This window comes from Ammospiza nelsoni, chromosome 5, assembly GCF_027579445.1.
Source record: "Ammospiza nelsoni isolate bAmmNel1 chromosome 5, bAmmNel1.pri, whole genome shotgun sequence".
Classification (NCBI taxonomy): Eukaryota; Metazoa; Chordata; class Aves; order Passeriformes; family Passerellidae; genus Ammospiza; species Ammospiza nelsoni.
Genome location: NC_080637.1, coordinates 6,191,382 through 6,206,510, shown reverse-complemented (window position 1 = coordinate 6,206,510; position 15,129 = coordinate 6,191,382). Strand labels below are relative to the sequence as shown.

General features: G+C 37.4%; 1 protein-coding gene across 2 annotated transcripts in view; it reads left to right on the top strand.

Moving 5' to 3' along the window:
* The window catches only part of USP6NL (USP6 N-terminal like), a 113,987-nt gene that overhangs the window by 83,486 nt on the left and 15,372 nt on the right, over positions 1-15,129 (top strand). For both annotated transcript variants that reach the window (XM_059471976.1, XM_059471974.1), the window contains 7 exons: positions 2,791-2,898; positions 4,784-4,893; positions 7,102-7,150; positions 8,758-8,878; positions 11,885-11,979; positions 13,519-13,584; positions 13,672-13,771. In XM_059471976.1, the coding sequence (XP_059327959.1) occupies positions 2,791-2,898; positions 4,784-4,893; positions 7,102-7,150; positions 8,758-8,878; positions 11,885-11,979; positions 13,519-13,584; positions 13,672-13,771 (649 nt within the window). The remainder of the gene's footprint in view (positions 1-2,790; positions 2,899-4,783; positions 4,894-7,101; positions 7,151-8,757; positions 8,879-11,884; positions 11,980-13,518; positions 13,585-13,671; positions 13,772-15,129) is intronic.

Sequence of the window (15,129 nt, the reverse complement as noted above, 5' to 3'; positions counted from 1 at the left end):
TTCGAGGGCACTGCCCCAGCTCCTGCTCAGCTTGGTGTCCACCAGGGCCCCCAGATCCTTTTCTTCTGAGCTGTTTCCTGCCTGGTGACCCCTGGAATGTTCTGGTGACTGGGGTTGTTCCTTCCCAGGTGCAGGACTTTGCAGCTCTCCTTGTTGAACTCTGTGAGGTTCCTGGCAGCCCATTTCTCCAGCTTGCTAACATCACTCTGGGTGGCAGCATAGCCCTCTTGGTGTATCAGCCACTCCTCTCAGTTTTCCATTGGATATGAAATTTTCACACTCGTTTCCATGTTCTTGTTTGTCCACTGGAGCCCATGGCAGACTGACATTTCTCTCCTTTGTATCAGATAGTGAAAATCTTTGGTTTTGTGTTCTGCTGAGTCTGTAGGCAGGATCTGGTAATGACTTGGGATGACTGAGAGCTTTTTCTCTGCCTCAATAAAATAATAGGTGGAACAGCAGAGTCAGTTGAACACAGATCTAAAATGGTTTGCAAGAAGCTGTGAATGTTATTTGGGTTTATTCTGCCAGGTAGTGCAACAATTCAGAACTTAGCTACTAAAAATGCTTGCTTTCCTCCTGTGTTTTTTTTTGGCATAGCTGTAGTTGGCTGATGAAACTGTTCACCTCTCTGTCCTTGCTCCTCTTTATAAAGTTATGTTTGCAACTCACTTTTCAAACTTTTCTGTGAAAAGTGCTTCCACAGTTCTCTCTCAGTTTTTACTTACTGCTGTAAGGGCTCTTCTAGCATTTGGCTGTTTCAATCTAGGCGGTGCAGAAGATGGGAAAATTGTAAATGCCATGGATTCCTCTGAAGCTGGAGATTCTTCTCCTTCAATTTTATTTTCCAGAAAACCCTGAGCAACTCCTCAGTTTGGATGGATGGTTTGAATTGTTTTAATTCTGTTTGGATAAGGAGCTATTATGATAAAGGCTTGTTTCTGGCCTTTTATATCTACCTGACCTTCTCCCAAAATACTAATTTATACAACAACAGTAGTCTTGAGAATTTACTTTTCAACCAGTTGTCTTCATTAGTAACCTTTTGTTCTTGGAGACATTTGAAAATGAGTTACAAAATGATAATTAGCTGACAAAAATATTTGTTGTGAAGGTATTCTGTTGCTGCACATGGGTCTGAGGAATGAAACTACCTGTCACTGGGTACATAGATCACTGCATGTTTTTTCCATAGTTTTCTTGCAGATTTCCAGAGAAGATATTACAAATTTGGCTCATTCTGCTTTCCAGTAGACAGGCTAATCTCTTCCTAGGATGAGTCCTCTGCAGTTGAGTGTTTGGCTTTCAAAAGACTGAGTTTTCTTCTCTCCCACAAGCAGGTACCTTGTGTCTGGGTTGGCACCCACTGAAATCCTGTGTGACCTGAGCTCATCTGTAGAGGAGGCTGCTTTGGAGCTCTGTGTGTTGTTCTTCATCTTTACAGGAAAAACTCCACTGGCACAGCTGTGCTCACACTGCAAGTGTTGCTGCTTTAGCATTCTTTGTATTAATGCAGCAGAGTTTTCTTCATGAAGCACAACATTTTGTTTTTTTGTGGACAGCCTCTAGGATGGCTGTTGTATCTTATACAAGTTTATGTTTTTCATCTGAAAAAGTAACAAGGGAAGAAACTCATAACCTTACTTGTGCAAGAGTTAGAGATTCTGCAATCCAGACACAAATCCTTGCTGGCTTTAAAGACACCTTTAAAGCTGATATATTCCAAATGGCAGCAGGGTTGGAAATACACTGCAACGAGGGGTTCATTAATTTCCCAAAACTGGAGATGTGAAATATGTGAAAAGAAAAACAGTCCTGTCTTTGAGGAGGACATTGCTTTTAAAATATTTCTTACTGCAAACATAACTTTTATAAAAATGTTTAAAGAAGTGGTGGCTTTGTCAACTGAAATTTTTAAGATCTAACTTCCATTGTGGGATAAACACAAAGAAAAAATTGGAGAGTGGTTTGTTCTCCTTTAAACCTAATTGTCTCCCTGTGTAATCATTAAAATAATGGTAAAAACATAATTTCAGAAAGGTTCACTTTCTGTGTCAGAGTTGTCTTTTTAATTTTCCTTGTCTTAGATATGTCTTCAAAAGAGGATAACACCTTTTTGTGTTCTTTTGTTTTGGTTTTTTTTTTGCAAATGTTTTAATATGCATGTAGGAGATTGATTATTAGTTTAGAAATAGAATGTGAGATCTGTTAGCTTTAGAAATGGCACATTCTGTTTTTTTGTGGTCTCACAAAAGGTTTGTTTCCTTGCACACGTACATTTGAGCATACTGTCGCAGTTTTAGAAAAATTCAAAAATCAGTTCTGCTTTTGGGTTTTTACTGATAATTTTTAAAGCTTTGTGATTTTGCTGCTTGCTTTTTTGCTATTTCTATTTATATACTGTAATTACAGTGAGCTATTTGTGGCTTATCCTGAAATAGTGTTGCTAAGAATCTGATTTTTGGGATCTAAATTACAACATTTGCTGAGCACAGGTGATACAATTTGGATAGACCTTCCTACATGCAAAAGTCCTGGCTTGAAAACATCACCTGGGATGGTTTGGCCCATGTGTCTGTTTTGTCCTTGTGCCTCTGGATTCTGGCAAGAGGTCCCAAATGACATTGCTGGACATGTTGTTCAAAACACTTTGTCCCCAGCAGGTCATCCCTTTCCTAGGGTGCTTGGTGTAATTCCATTTTTCTCTTCAGCATGTTGTGCATCACTATTCCTTTTACTCAGAGCATTGTAAATTGGGCTGCATTTTTACCTTCTTTTCTTTTTTTGCAGTTTCATAGGAGAATTTATAAAGGGATCCCACTGCAGTTGAGAGGGCAAGTCTGGTCTTTGTTGCTTGATGTTCCGAAGATGAAAGAAGAAATGAAAGACTTTTATAATGTGAGTTTGTAGAATTTCTACTTAATATTAATTTAAAAATATCAGATACTAAAGCTAGAGGCTTTATTAAGCCTTTGCTGTTATGCAATTAAAAAAAAATTAATTAGAAATTACACTGCACTCTATTGCTTGTTTTAGCTAGGAAAAAGGCTGTGTATTCAAGAGCTGAGCTGAGGTTGAGTCTCAGTAGATGAGGATTCTTAAGAAAGAAGATTGGTGTTGGTATTGATGTTATCTAAATTTTGGTGTCTGTTGCCTTCCTCATATTTCTTGCTCTTGGTCTAACATGCTGCTTTTTCTGACTAATATATTTGAAGTTCCTCAATAAGACTGGTGGGAGATCCAAAGGAGGTGAAACAGGTTATGTGAATAATGCAGTTGTGAGAAAGAATGCCAAGTAAAATTAGAAACATTTAAAAATAGGTGAAATAATCTTCAGGAATTATTGATGTCATCTAATGCTCAATGCAAAACAAAGACATGTTTGTAGTTCAGACACAGAAGTAGAAAGTTTCTTCCATCATTATCTGATTTATTTGTTATACTCATCTTGCTGCTCTCTATTTTCCTATTTCCTGAAGTGATACTAACACTGCTCACTGCCAGTGTCACTTACAAACTGCACACCTTAAAGTCAGAAGGATAATAAATGTTTATTGTAGGTCAAATAGCTTCTTTCAGTTCTCTTTGCAGGGGAAATTTCAATTCTTAACCTTCTGTCCTTCCTGTTTCTCAAACTTTTGCTACCTTTCTTTTCTTTCACATGAGAGATTGCAAGGGCTTAGGGTGCTTCTTTTCCTGTATTCCATCATATCATAGGTGTTTAAAACTAGAAATTTTCCTTTTGTTGCTTTTCAGTCTGTCTGGGGAACAAATCATTCTGGGTGTTCAGTTTAAATTGTACTGAAAGTGCACATAGCTGAGATTGTGGTTGGTGTTGTGTTGGTTCAATGACTTACAAGCAGTCCCTCATGTGCCTAAAGTTTCTGGTTGTGTTCTGCAGACTTGATGCATATTATTGTTCCCTGTTTGATCCCTTTGTTATTATCATTTTTTACTTTACTCTTGTATTCTTGCAACCAGAGTCTGTAGAGTTTTGCCTTTTGCTCGTCTGTGGTATTCTCTAATAGTCAGAAGTAATGTTTTAAAAATACCATATTGAATCCAGGGTCTTGCAAACTCAAATTTACTGACAGAAGTGAGAGTAAATGAATGAGAGTCAAGAGAAAATTATTGTAAGTGCAAAAAATAAGGTGTCAGTCTAGACTTGTGCAGGTTTCATAAGTACTCAATTACAAAAATGGATTTAATTATAAAACACTAAAGCAAGTGCTAAAGTAGACATATTCTACAGCTAAATTAGATTAGAACAGAAAGACAGAGGAAATTACTGGAGAAATGTCCATTATCTATATTTAGGTAATAACTGGCAGCTATGTAGCTATTACTGCTGCTAGAGAAAAAGACAGGAGAAGTATGAAAACCACACAAAATCATTTCCTTAAAGCCTAGTCTAGAGCATTTACACCTCAGGTCCTTGTTCCTGAGTAGCAAAATTAATTTTCTTTCTCTAGTGCTCTGCCTCCCTCAGAAATGACAATAAGAAATTTAAAATGCTGAAGCAGTCTTAAATATGAGTTGTGAATGATGTGTCCAAAAAATGTGTATTATGGGATGGGTCTTTGTCCATCTTTACTCTGTGGCTGTTTCTGACTCTCAGAATTTGTACATGTCCATGCTTATTTTGGAAGTTGAAACTGTTAATCCTGTGAGTTGCTATTCTGTATTGTTTCAAATCCCATGATGGCAGTTAATTCAACACAGCTGTACAGTCAAGCAGGTTTCTGCTCTTTTAGAGTTCACAATTTTAAACCTCTGTTCCCAGAAATTGAAGTACCAAGCACGAGGGTGTTCACCAGATATTCGGCAAATTGACCTGGATGTGAACCGCACGTACAGAGACAACATCATGTTCCGGGACAGATACGGTGTCAAGTAAGTCAGCTTCCCTCCCCCAGAGATTTCAGCCTTCCTTTGGATTTTGTATTCTCCCATTATCTAATTCAGAACCAAATAAAGCAGTATTTCTGTAAGTGAGCATTTATTTACAACTATAGGCCATAATGCTTTTGGATTTCTTCAGAATGTTTTGTTTCGTTGTATTTTTTTGCTGCCACTAGAGGAGGAATATTAGGCAGCTGTCATCTTTAAAAATGCTTAACAGTGAAAAAGTGGGGATACAAACATCAGTATTGTTGCTTGCTTGCAGCATCAGCACCCTGCTGAGAAGAAGAGGGTATTTTTCCCCTTCTGTCTCTGTATTAGTTCAGTTTTTAATCTCCTTTTCTTGCCAAGGCAGATTTTATGGTAGTCTGCTGTTCTCAAAAAGTGGTACTCAGAGCTGTGGGCTTTAATGTGATAATAAAAGAAACATTTTCTTCCATTATTATTCTAGATATTTTGGGGAAAAAATCCTGAATCAGGGGAATTTCTTTGAAGGCAGTAAGGAAGGAGCACAGAGCAGAGACTCCCAGGCTGAGATGGTTCCACGCAGGCAGTGCAGTTCTGATCCAGGGCTGGCAGTGCCTGTGCTGCTCAGGCCTCTCTGTGTTCTGTGCACACATTTTAGATGTCAGCAGCAGCTCGTTGCCTCTTCACTTTGGGGTTAACACAAGCAGAGCCAGCTCCAGTCCCTGTGGCTGGTGTAACCACGCCCTCAGAGTCCACAGGAAAGCCTTCGGCTGCCTAAAGCAATTTCACACTTGGAGCAGATCTCACAATTACTGTACATATATTATGCATTTCCAGCAATGCCTCGTTGAAAAATTCAGAAATCATTTCACATAGAAATGAAATAAAGTCCCCTGGGTGAGTCAATTGCTTGTTTGACTTTTAAGAAGACTGTATGCCTTTGAAGGTTCATTCTTTTACAGGTCTTCAGTGCTACCATCTAGTGTAAATAATGCTGAAATCACTGTTATTCTGTGTAGGGAACTGTGAATGAGATTGAGCTCCTATGCTCAGTTCATGTGGTCAGCTGAGGGTACAGGAGGTTCCTGTGTTCATGGGGACCTGTTAGTTTGGCATTGTAAAATGAGGCTCTAGATTAATGGCTAGTACCTTGTTACACCTTTCTTTGGTTGCTGGAGAATGGCTGAACTTCAGTTCTGCAAGAGGGTGAACCAAAATGCCACAATGCAGGTGTTTTGATAAAATTCTCCAAGTATAAATCCTCTTCCCAAATGAAAATAAGCACCTTCTGTCTTATGCTTTCTTTGATTTAGCCTGTTAATATCTCTTTCCATTCATTGATTAGTAACAGGGAGAAAATTTCACTGGAAAGAAAAAGGACAATATGCAAAACTCTTGTTAAATTTTAGCAGTTTTACTTTTAGATGAAAATAGGCATTCAGGTATCCAGACTCTCTCCTGAAAGGGTGACAAAAAGTAGCTGTGAGTTTAAAAGTTGATTATGAGAGCTCTCCACTGTTACTTTTATACACAACTTGGAAAGAGCAGAGTGGTGCTGGCTGGTTTGGTGTTGTTTGGGGCTTTTTGTCTGGCTACCTTCACAAGTTAGACTGTTTTACAGAAAGCAAGGGACCTCTACAAAGCTTTTTTGTAATTCTAGCTCTGAAGTACCCAGAGATTAACAGAGGGCTGAGCACAGGCTGCTGAGCCAGAGTTAATATTGTTTATCTTCAGTTTGACAGTAGCAGTCACTAGAGCAGACTTTAATTTCAGTGCCAAGATTAAGACACCTTTGTGGCTGCTTTGTGTATTTCACATCTTCACTTCTACATCTCTGTTTGGAATCAGTAACAGCTGTTAGTGTTCTGCAAGCACAGACAACAAGTTTGGGGACTTTAAATTTTGGCATTCAGAATAAATCAGTGTTTGAAATGTCACCCGTGCAATGTTTCACTTTACCTGTCTTTAAATGTGTCACTACTCTCTTCTAAAGTATATTGATACTTTTTGAAACATTTCAACGTGTAAAACGTCATAAAGGTGCTAATTACAAAATAGGCTTCAAATCAGAAGCACTTATTGTTGTCAAATGTTGTTTATCCTGTTCTTTAGTGCTAGACGAGTTAAATTGGGAAAACATGTTTCCAAAATGCAGTTCACTACTTCTATGTTTTTCTGTTTTTACAAAAGATAATACTATAGTTTTTTCATTTTCTGCTCTTATTTCTCCAGGCAACAATCTTTGTTCCATATTTTAGCTGCATACTCCATATATAATACGGTAAGCTGTGTTCCTTCACACTTAAATCTGGTTTCTCTAAATGTGCACCAAGATAATAACTTGCATCTCTTTCTCCCTAAAAACAACAAACATTTCAGAGACCTTTAGAAGTACATAGAAAAAAATTATTTGTTGACATATTTTGAGTAAATAAAGCATCTGAATTATGAGCTTTATTGGACAGACTGAACTATGCTTACAACTTGTAATAATAATGAATTTGTGCTGTGCTGGAGTGTTATGTGACTGATATTTCCCCCATTTTATTATCTGCCTCCCTTTCATTTGAATGATGGGGAGGAAAATACTGCAGAAGGATGCATGGTGGAGTCCACAGGTGTATTTCATAACCTGAAAGGTTAAAAAAAAATTGGAATTAGTTTAAATTGCATCTTTACATTAGTGCTTGCTCTCGGCTGCAGTCCTGAATAGGATTTATTAGAGTGGAGTTCCCAGACTGTATCATAAGGGTTAGAAGCTTATGTATTTGGTGATGTCTTTTGACTGTGCTAAAAATAGAAGAGCAAGAAATACCTTCATGTCCACATTTAACTGTGGTTTAACTGTCCCCTCATTCCTTGGGCCCATTTTGAGCATTTCTGTACATCTTCCATTTTGTATCCATCAGCAGCTCCCCAGAAGTCAATATAAAATATGTTAACTTTAGAAGAGGAAAGAGAAATTAAAGCATATACTTGAATTAAATACTGGTTGGTTTGGATTTTTTTCAAAGTTCTAGGAAATGTAACCTTTCTGTCTGACCTTTTCTACCTTGTATAAAATATTGGACTGGTATTTTCAAGTTGCATGAATAATGATGTTTAAAATCAATCATCAGAGTGTAATGATAAGACTATTATAGTAAAGTTTTTATTTTGCAATTCTTGTTGTATTTTTCCTCTTAATGTGTAGCAGTTCTTATGCTTTGGTTTATCTCTAGAACAAAGTTGTGCTAAGAACTTGTAAACCTGAAAAAATTTACTCTACAATTAAGTAATTGTCCTTACAAATACTTTATTGATGGGGTTATCTTTGCAGTTGAATGATAGTGACAGCTGGTTCCTGCCATAAAATCCAAAATTAATAGCAGAGGAAGTACTCAAGTTCAGTTTTGGAACAATACATTTTTTTCTTTGGGTTCATTACAGTTGCTTGCTATTGGGCTGCTAAACTTGAGTTTATAGTTACAGGTCACTCTTGAAAAATCCTGTGTTTATCAGATGATGCCCTGACTGTAAGCAATAAAGCCAGATACTCTCACCCTCCATAAAACCCTCCAAATTGCAACTAAATTATAAATGCATCCATTGGACAAAAAGATGATACAGTAACTTGAAAATATTAGTACTGACCAAGGATTTTGTTCATCAGTAGTGAGTTCTAATGAGCAATCAATACTTCCAGGTCACTTTTCAGTTGGAGGGCTGTGCATCATCCCTTCTATCTATCAATATTTTTAATGTTTAAATATGAAGTGTATTTGGTGGGAAGCTTTGCCATCAGGACAGGCATCATCTTTCCTCCACTAACTCAAGGAAAAGCTAAAAGCTCATGGCTGTGAGGCTTCTGTTTCCAGCATTTTAATATTTCCACTGTATGATTTCCAGGAAGTTGGATACTGTCAGGGAATGAGCCAGATCACAGCTTTGCTCCTGATGTTCATGAATGAAGAAGATGCCTTCTGGGCCTTGGTGAAACTTCTCTCTGGTCCAAAGCACGCTATGCATGGTATGGAGTTTCCTGTCAGTGTATTTAGGTTCCAACCTGTCTTATTTAAGCTGTAAATGATTTGAAAATGAAACTGTTCTGTTCTGATTGGTCAAAAATAAAATATAATGAGAGCTTTATACTTGAGGGAGGTATTGGATGTTACTGGAGCTCTCATCCATAAGAGAGAGAAATGGTTTTTATATGTGATATCTTTCAAATAGTTCTTAATGAAAATCAGATGGTTTCCTCTTCTCTTATTCTCTCAGGGAATGTAACCAATTGAAAACTGGTTATGTAGACATCTATATAGTAATAAAATAGTAGTGGAAGCCTAATACAGAATGTGTAAAGTAGTATTGCAGCTGGGCTATCATTTGGCAGAACAGGAATCTACAGTAAAAAATGGACTTGTGTCTAGGCATGAACTTCAGGCTTCTCAGTTTCACCTGCACCTCACACAGAATTTCCTGCCCTCATGGTGTTGTTGCTCTTGTGTTATTGGTGGTTCTCTCTTTCCATGCCAGATTTAGTATGATCTATGCATATTCCATGGCTATTGGTATGGAACACATCCAGAAATTCCAAAATATTTGTGATGTTGCAGTTCTGGTGATTTACAAAAGCTGTGCTTCTTGGAAGCCTGCAAAAGTAAATGTCATCCAGAACTTGGGCTTTTTAGCAAATTTCCAACAAGCTCTAGCTGCTTTTACCTGCTGAAGAGTTTCTCATTCTGTGATATCTTCCTTCCCATGCTTTTCTTTGTTCCTGGATGTTCTCCACCCCCAAACCAAAGGGATAGTTTTTTATTTTGCTGTTTACAGTTCTGCAGAGCTATTGACTCAGGGGGAGGGAAAAAAGTGTGATCTGATGGCAGTGTCGTAAATGAAATTTTGAGTTCATCAAATGTCAAAAGATTTTTCTTGGAGCTTTACACAGTGATAACACAGACTAAAAGCATCTTACAAGAAAATCTATACGTTTCATAATAATCCAAAACTGTGTAACTGAAGCCATATAGAATATTGAGCTCAAAGCTCACAGAAGATTCTTACTTTGGGGCAAGTCAAAATCAGGTCCTTATTTACCAAATCATGTGCTTGATGAACTAGAGGATAAACACAGGCAGATGAATTGCTTGAGATGTTGCAGAGCTCTCTCCTTCCCTCCTTTATTCCTGTCACACACCTGTCAGGTGATGGGAGAGAAAGGAGTGAGCTTTGAGTAGCCCAAGGCTTGATGAGCTTCTCCACAGAGCATATGAACCATTGTATCACAGCTTTATTTTACACACTGAAACTGTTTTGGAGTGCCTGTTAGGCAAGTGTGCATTTATAGGGGTTGATAAAAATTTAATTATAACTCATATGTTCCCAATTTATCATTTATTAAATGTTGCCAACTAGTCTAAGGTTCTGCTTTCAGCAGGTTGGACCAGATAATCTCCAGAAGTCCTGTCCAACCTGGATTTCCTGTGATTTCTGGAGTTTATCTGTTTTAAATGTCACTGTGCATCTGTAAATAACACTGTAGATTCTGGAAAGGAAACTTTCAACTGAGAAAGGAAAGTTTAAACTCAGGAAACTGACTTAACTGATGTCACATTACAGTTTGCCCTTTCTGTGTTCTTCTTTGGGGAAAGTAGCTTAAAGCACTGTCTGTAAAGCTTAAGGAATTTCAATTCCAAATTGCCAATATCCATGAAGAAAAACTTGTATAGTTGCACTTGATGCCACTGACCATCAGATAGTTCTCTGAAATGGGCACCTGCCTATGGAAATCATGGGGGTGGGCTAAGAAATTCAATTAGAATCCTATTGGCAGGATTAGGATGGTTAAAAGCTCCTCCTCACAGACAAGGTTTTTCTTTTTTTTTTTCTATTTTACCTGTGATACAGCAACCTGGAATACTTTTTGGGTGCAGCCCTTTAGCCAGACTAATTTCTAGTATAAAACTACTTGAAATCAAGAGATGAATTGGTCCTTTTTGGTATTTCATATTGTATGGAAGATGTAAAGTCTCTAGATGATAAAATACAGACATCTGACCCTGAAAATTAGCTGCTTTTTTGGAAGCTCTTTCCATTGATCTTTCTATAGTCTTAAAAATTCAGGATAATGAGTTGGTGTATGTAAATGTAAAAGAGCAACCTTTCATGGAAAAAGAACCTTTATTGTTATTGTTGATGGCTAATTAGCTTTGATGTAGTCACTGTTTACAGTAAGAAAAAAACCAAATGCCTTGCCTGTGTTATTGAAATTTCCTAATATGCAACCTGACATTTAAATATTGTAGAATTTGCATTTGTATCTGTGAAATACTAAACTTGGATGAATCTGTGTTTTAAGTTGCATGGCTGTTATGGGTCTGTACTTGTTCTTCCAGTTTTCATACTGCTTAAAATATATTGGAGTTTTTATATAACTTTAATTCTGCTGATACCTCAGCTGGAAAGGTGTCAGAGTTTTCCATGTGTAATCGCTAAAACAATTAGATGAGTTTTTTAATCCCCTTTGTTTCAGTTGTGTGAGCTCACAGTCTTTGCTTATAGGATATAATAATGATATTTGTCTTGCTAGAATATCCCTCTTGTCTTTTTTATGGTTTTTTCTTCAATGCAGACAGTGCAGTAGATGCCTGTGCTGCTTGCCCTTCTATCATTAAATTTCTGGGCTATAATTTCAATTTTAGTGGGTGAGGGTTGTGATTCTTTGTTTTGGTTTTCTTTTAAAGAATAATTATAAATGTGGTTTCCACATGATCTTATATTGGTTTGACTAATGTAGGACTGATGGATCTGCTGTCATTTGTCATTCTGATGTAGTATTTGTCACTAAGGGAATGTATTGACTGTTGCTATTTAGGCAGGAGTATGTGCATATCTGTATAGAGATATCAAAATATTGTTATGAAGATCTGTTCAGATCCAGTGGTCTTATAGAATGATAATGTTCTTGGAGCCTTAATGGCTTTTTTATATCATTTTATAGTACAAACACCTGCTAAGTGTCAGCTTCTTTTCTTAGGTTTTTTTATTCCTGGTTTTCCAAAACTGATGAGGTTTCAGGAACATCATGACAAAATTCTGAAGAAATTTTTGTCCAAACTTAAGGAACATTTGGTAAGTATTTATTTCACTATGCAAGCCATGCAAACTTACAGCTTTCTACCTTATTGCAGTTCAGGTGAACCCACTAGATAAGAACAAGCAAACTTCAGGAAAAAATGTGAAGTTTTAAAAGGCAAAAGTGTTGTTGTTTTTGTTATAGACAAAGTTATGATAAAATTAGATCCTAAGAGTGATTAATTTGGGTGTCTGTCTCACTTTGGACCTCTGAGTTAAGGACAATGTGTGGTTCTTCTATTTGGCCTTGTGTGGGCTTCTGTAAACAAACTGATGCCAGAACATTTTATCAGGGGCTTTTTGTATGTTTAGCTTGTGGTTGGTTCATCTATGGACAGAGGTGACTTTAGGACCAACCAGTTCAAATTTCTGTTTTAAAAATAACCTTTATAAGAGGTTTGAATGGTCCATTTAAAATACTTCTATTTTACCTGTGATAAAAGTCCATTTGAAATACTTCTATTTTACCTTCTGCATGAAGCTACATGCAGCGTTTTATCTCTTTTAATGCTTTAAAATAGAAAATAATATGCATTTTTTTAATACTGGCTATATTTATTCTAAGATGTAATTTATTTTTCTAATGGGAGAAAAATGCCCTTCCAGTAGGCATCAAGAATTTAGTTTTACAGTACATTGGTACTGCCAGAATCCATCTTCAGTTCTTAAAAAGTAGTGTAAGAGATGCTCACTTGCAGCTTCTATCATTTTCCTCATCTCTTTCTGTGAGTGTGTCACTAAAATGAGCCAATGTTACCTCCTGAAAGACAAAAGTAAAGCCTGCACACAAACCAAAGGGATTTGGCCCAATGTTTTTTCAGTGTTTGTATGACTAAGTTCTCAAATTTGGTGCTTAATTTTTGGCAAAGCCCACATCAGTTAAAATTCAAGATTTCTTAGCTTTTCTCCTTTTACTTTGGCTTTTCTCCTTACTGTGCAAAGGAATTTGAAGAGCTCCAGGAAGCTGCAGAGAAGCTTTAGCAGTCTTTGAATGGGTGTCATACCTGATGGATTTTCTGTGCTCTAGGGGAAATCAGACCCCTTAATCAAGAAATAAAATTTCTTATCAGACTGCATCCCGTTTGACACCCGCTGGTCAAAGAATTTGGTTGTTTTCCAATAATTTCTGTTGGATATGTATTATAAGGAAGTTCTTTCAGCCTTGCTACAGAGACATGAAAGACTTAATGGACCCAAAGCCTGAACTGGGATTGCTCCAGAATATTGATTTATTTTCTTGAGAGAGGATTTTATCCTCTGCTACCTCTGTCCCAAGAACATGATAAAAGTCTGGGATGTATTAATACTTCAGCACCTCCAAGTGCATGTTCTTCAGGTGGTGAAATTAATGAAGAAAAGCTCTAAAAACCAGAATTTGCCTCTGTTGGATTGAAGTTACAGTGTCCCATATAGTTAAATTAATTATTTATGGTGACTATTGAGTACATTAGTTTTAAGGGGAAATGTTTTTTCATGCAGAGTGCAAGGCATACTTGGATTTTTGAAAGTATTTTTCAACTTGTGTGTGGTTTGCAGGACTCCCAGGATATGCCCACCAGCTTTTACACAACCAAGTGGTTTTTCCAGTGTTTTCTTGATCGTGTGAGTATGTTTTTCTTTCTGTTGCTGTTTTTAATTGTGACTTGGGGCAGACTGTTTTCACAGCATTGCCTGATTCTGTCATTGCAGACTCCCTTTACATTAAGCCTCAGGATATGGGATATCTACATACTTGAAGGAGAGAGGATTCTCACTGCTATGTCTTACACAATTCTGAAACTGCACAGAAGTAAGAAAGAAATCTGTCAAACCTTTGATACCTAAACAGAGGTTCAGCTAGTTTTGTTCTCATTTTGTGTAGCTTGACCTTAATGTGTAAAAATTTTAAGTTTCCCACATGCCTTATGCTGCTTCTGACAGATATTTTTCATTCCTTATGCACAGAAAGTTAAAACTCTTTGCTTTATAATTGTGTGTGTGTTGTGGGTTGATCTTGGCTGGGTCCTGGTGCCCACCAAGCTGCTCTATCCCTCTTCTCTTCAGCAGGGCTGGGGGAAGGAGAAAACAAGATGGACTTTTCTAGACACCAGGGCAGCTGTGGGGAAAATTAACTCCATCTCAGCTGGGCCCAGTGCAGTGTGATTGTCAAACAGAAGGAATTATTAGAGTAAGAAAGTTACTTGGACCTGAAGTCAGTTGTATTACTGATTAAACAGTGGGGAAAAGTGTGGTAGTTTCATGGTCTGGAAATGGCTTCTTTAGCCATAGGATTTAAATTAATGAAAAAACACACAAAGAATTGAGACTGTGACATTAAAGGCTGAAAATCTACCAGCAAATACCTCAGCAATGAGGAATCACCAGTCTGTGTCACTTTATACCATTGTTTGTCCAAGAATGTAATTAAAATCCAGAAATTCTCTAGTCTGCCTGTGTGACCTTCTCCTTATCTCTTGACTTTGGGTGAAGTAAAATTTGAGATTTTGAACAGAACTGTCTAAAGCATCTATGCCTGGTTCCCCAAAGTGACTTGGCATCCTAAGTTCCAGGGACCCAAAAGGCTTTTGAGGGTGGATGGTGGCTTTTCAATAGATTTGAGCATTTCTAAGGCTGATACTTTGTAGCTCAACTTTGAGACACCTCCTCCTGTGGGACTTGGGCTTTTTTAGTGAAGTCATTTGACTCTGTGTTAATGCAGAGGTCTGTGTGGGGCCCATAGCATTAATGTTTTAATTTCCTTGCTAGTTTATCCTTCTTGAACTGTGGTGATGCTGCCTCACTGGGATGTTTTCATCAGTTTGCTCACAAACAACTTTGAAAAATGGAACAGGTTACCTTCTACATTTTTGCACTTGAGAAAGCTAAACTTTTAGAGGCAAATCATTAGGCTTAACATTTTGGTTTCTCTTCTTTATTTGCAAATAGATATCTACTTGATTTTTTTCTTTTTATTATTCACCACTCTTTTAATGGGAAGACCTGAGGAAAAAGTCTCAGTGTGGATTTGCTTGCTTAGCAAGAACCCAGCAACTTCCTCCATGATCAAACACTGAGAGACCCTCACGGCAGCAGAGATGAGAGGGCTGGCAGAGAAGCTGGCAGAAGACAGATTCTGATTTTTTTTCCAATTTCTTGTCTACCCTCAAA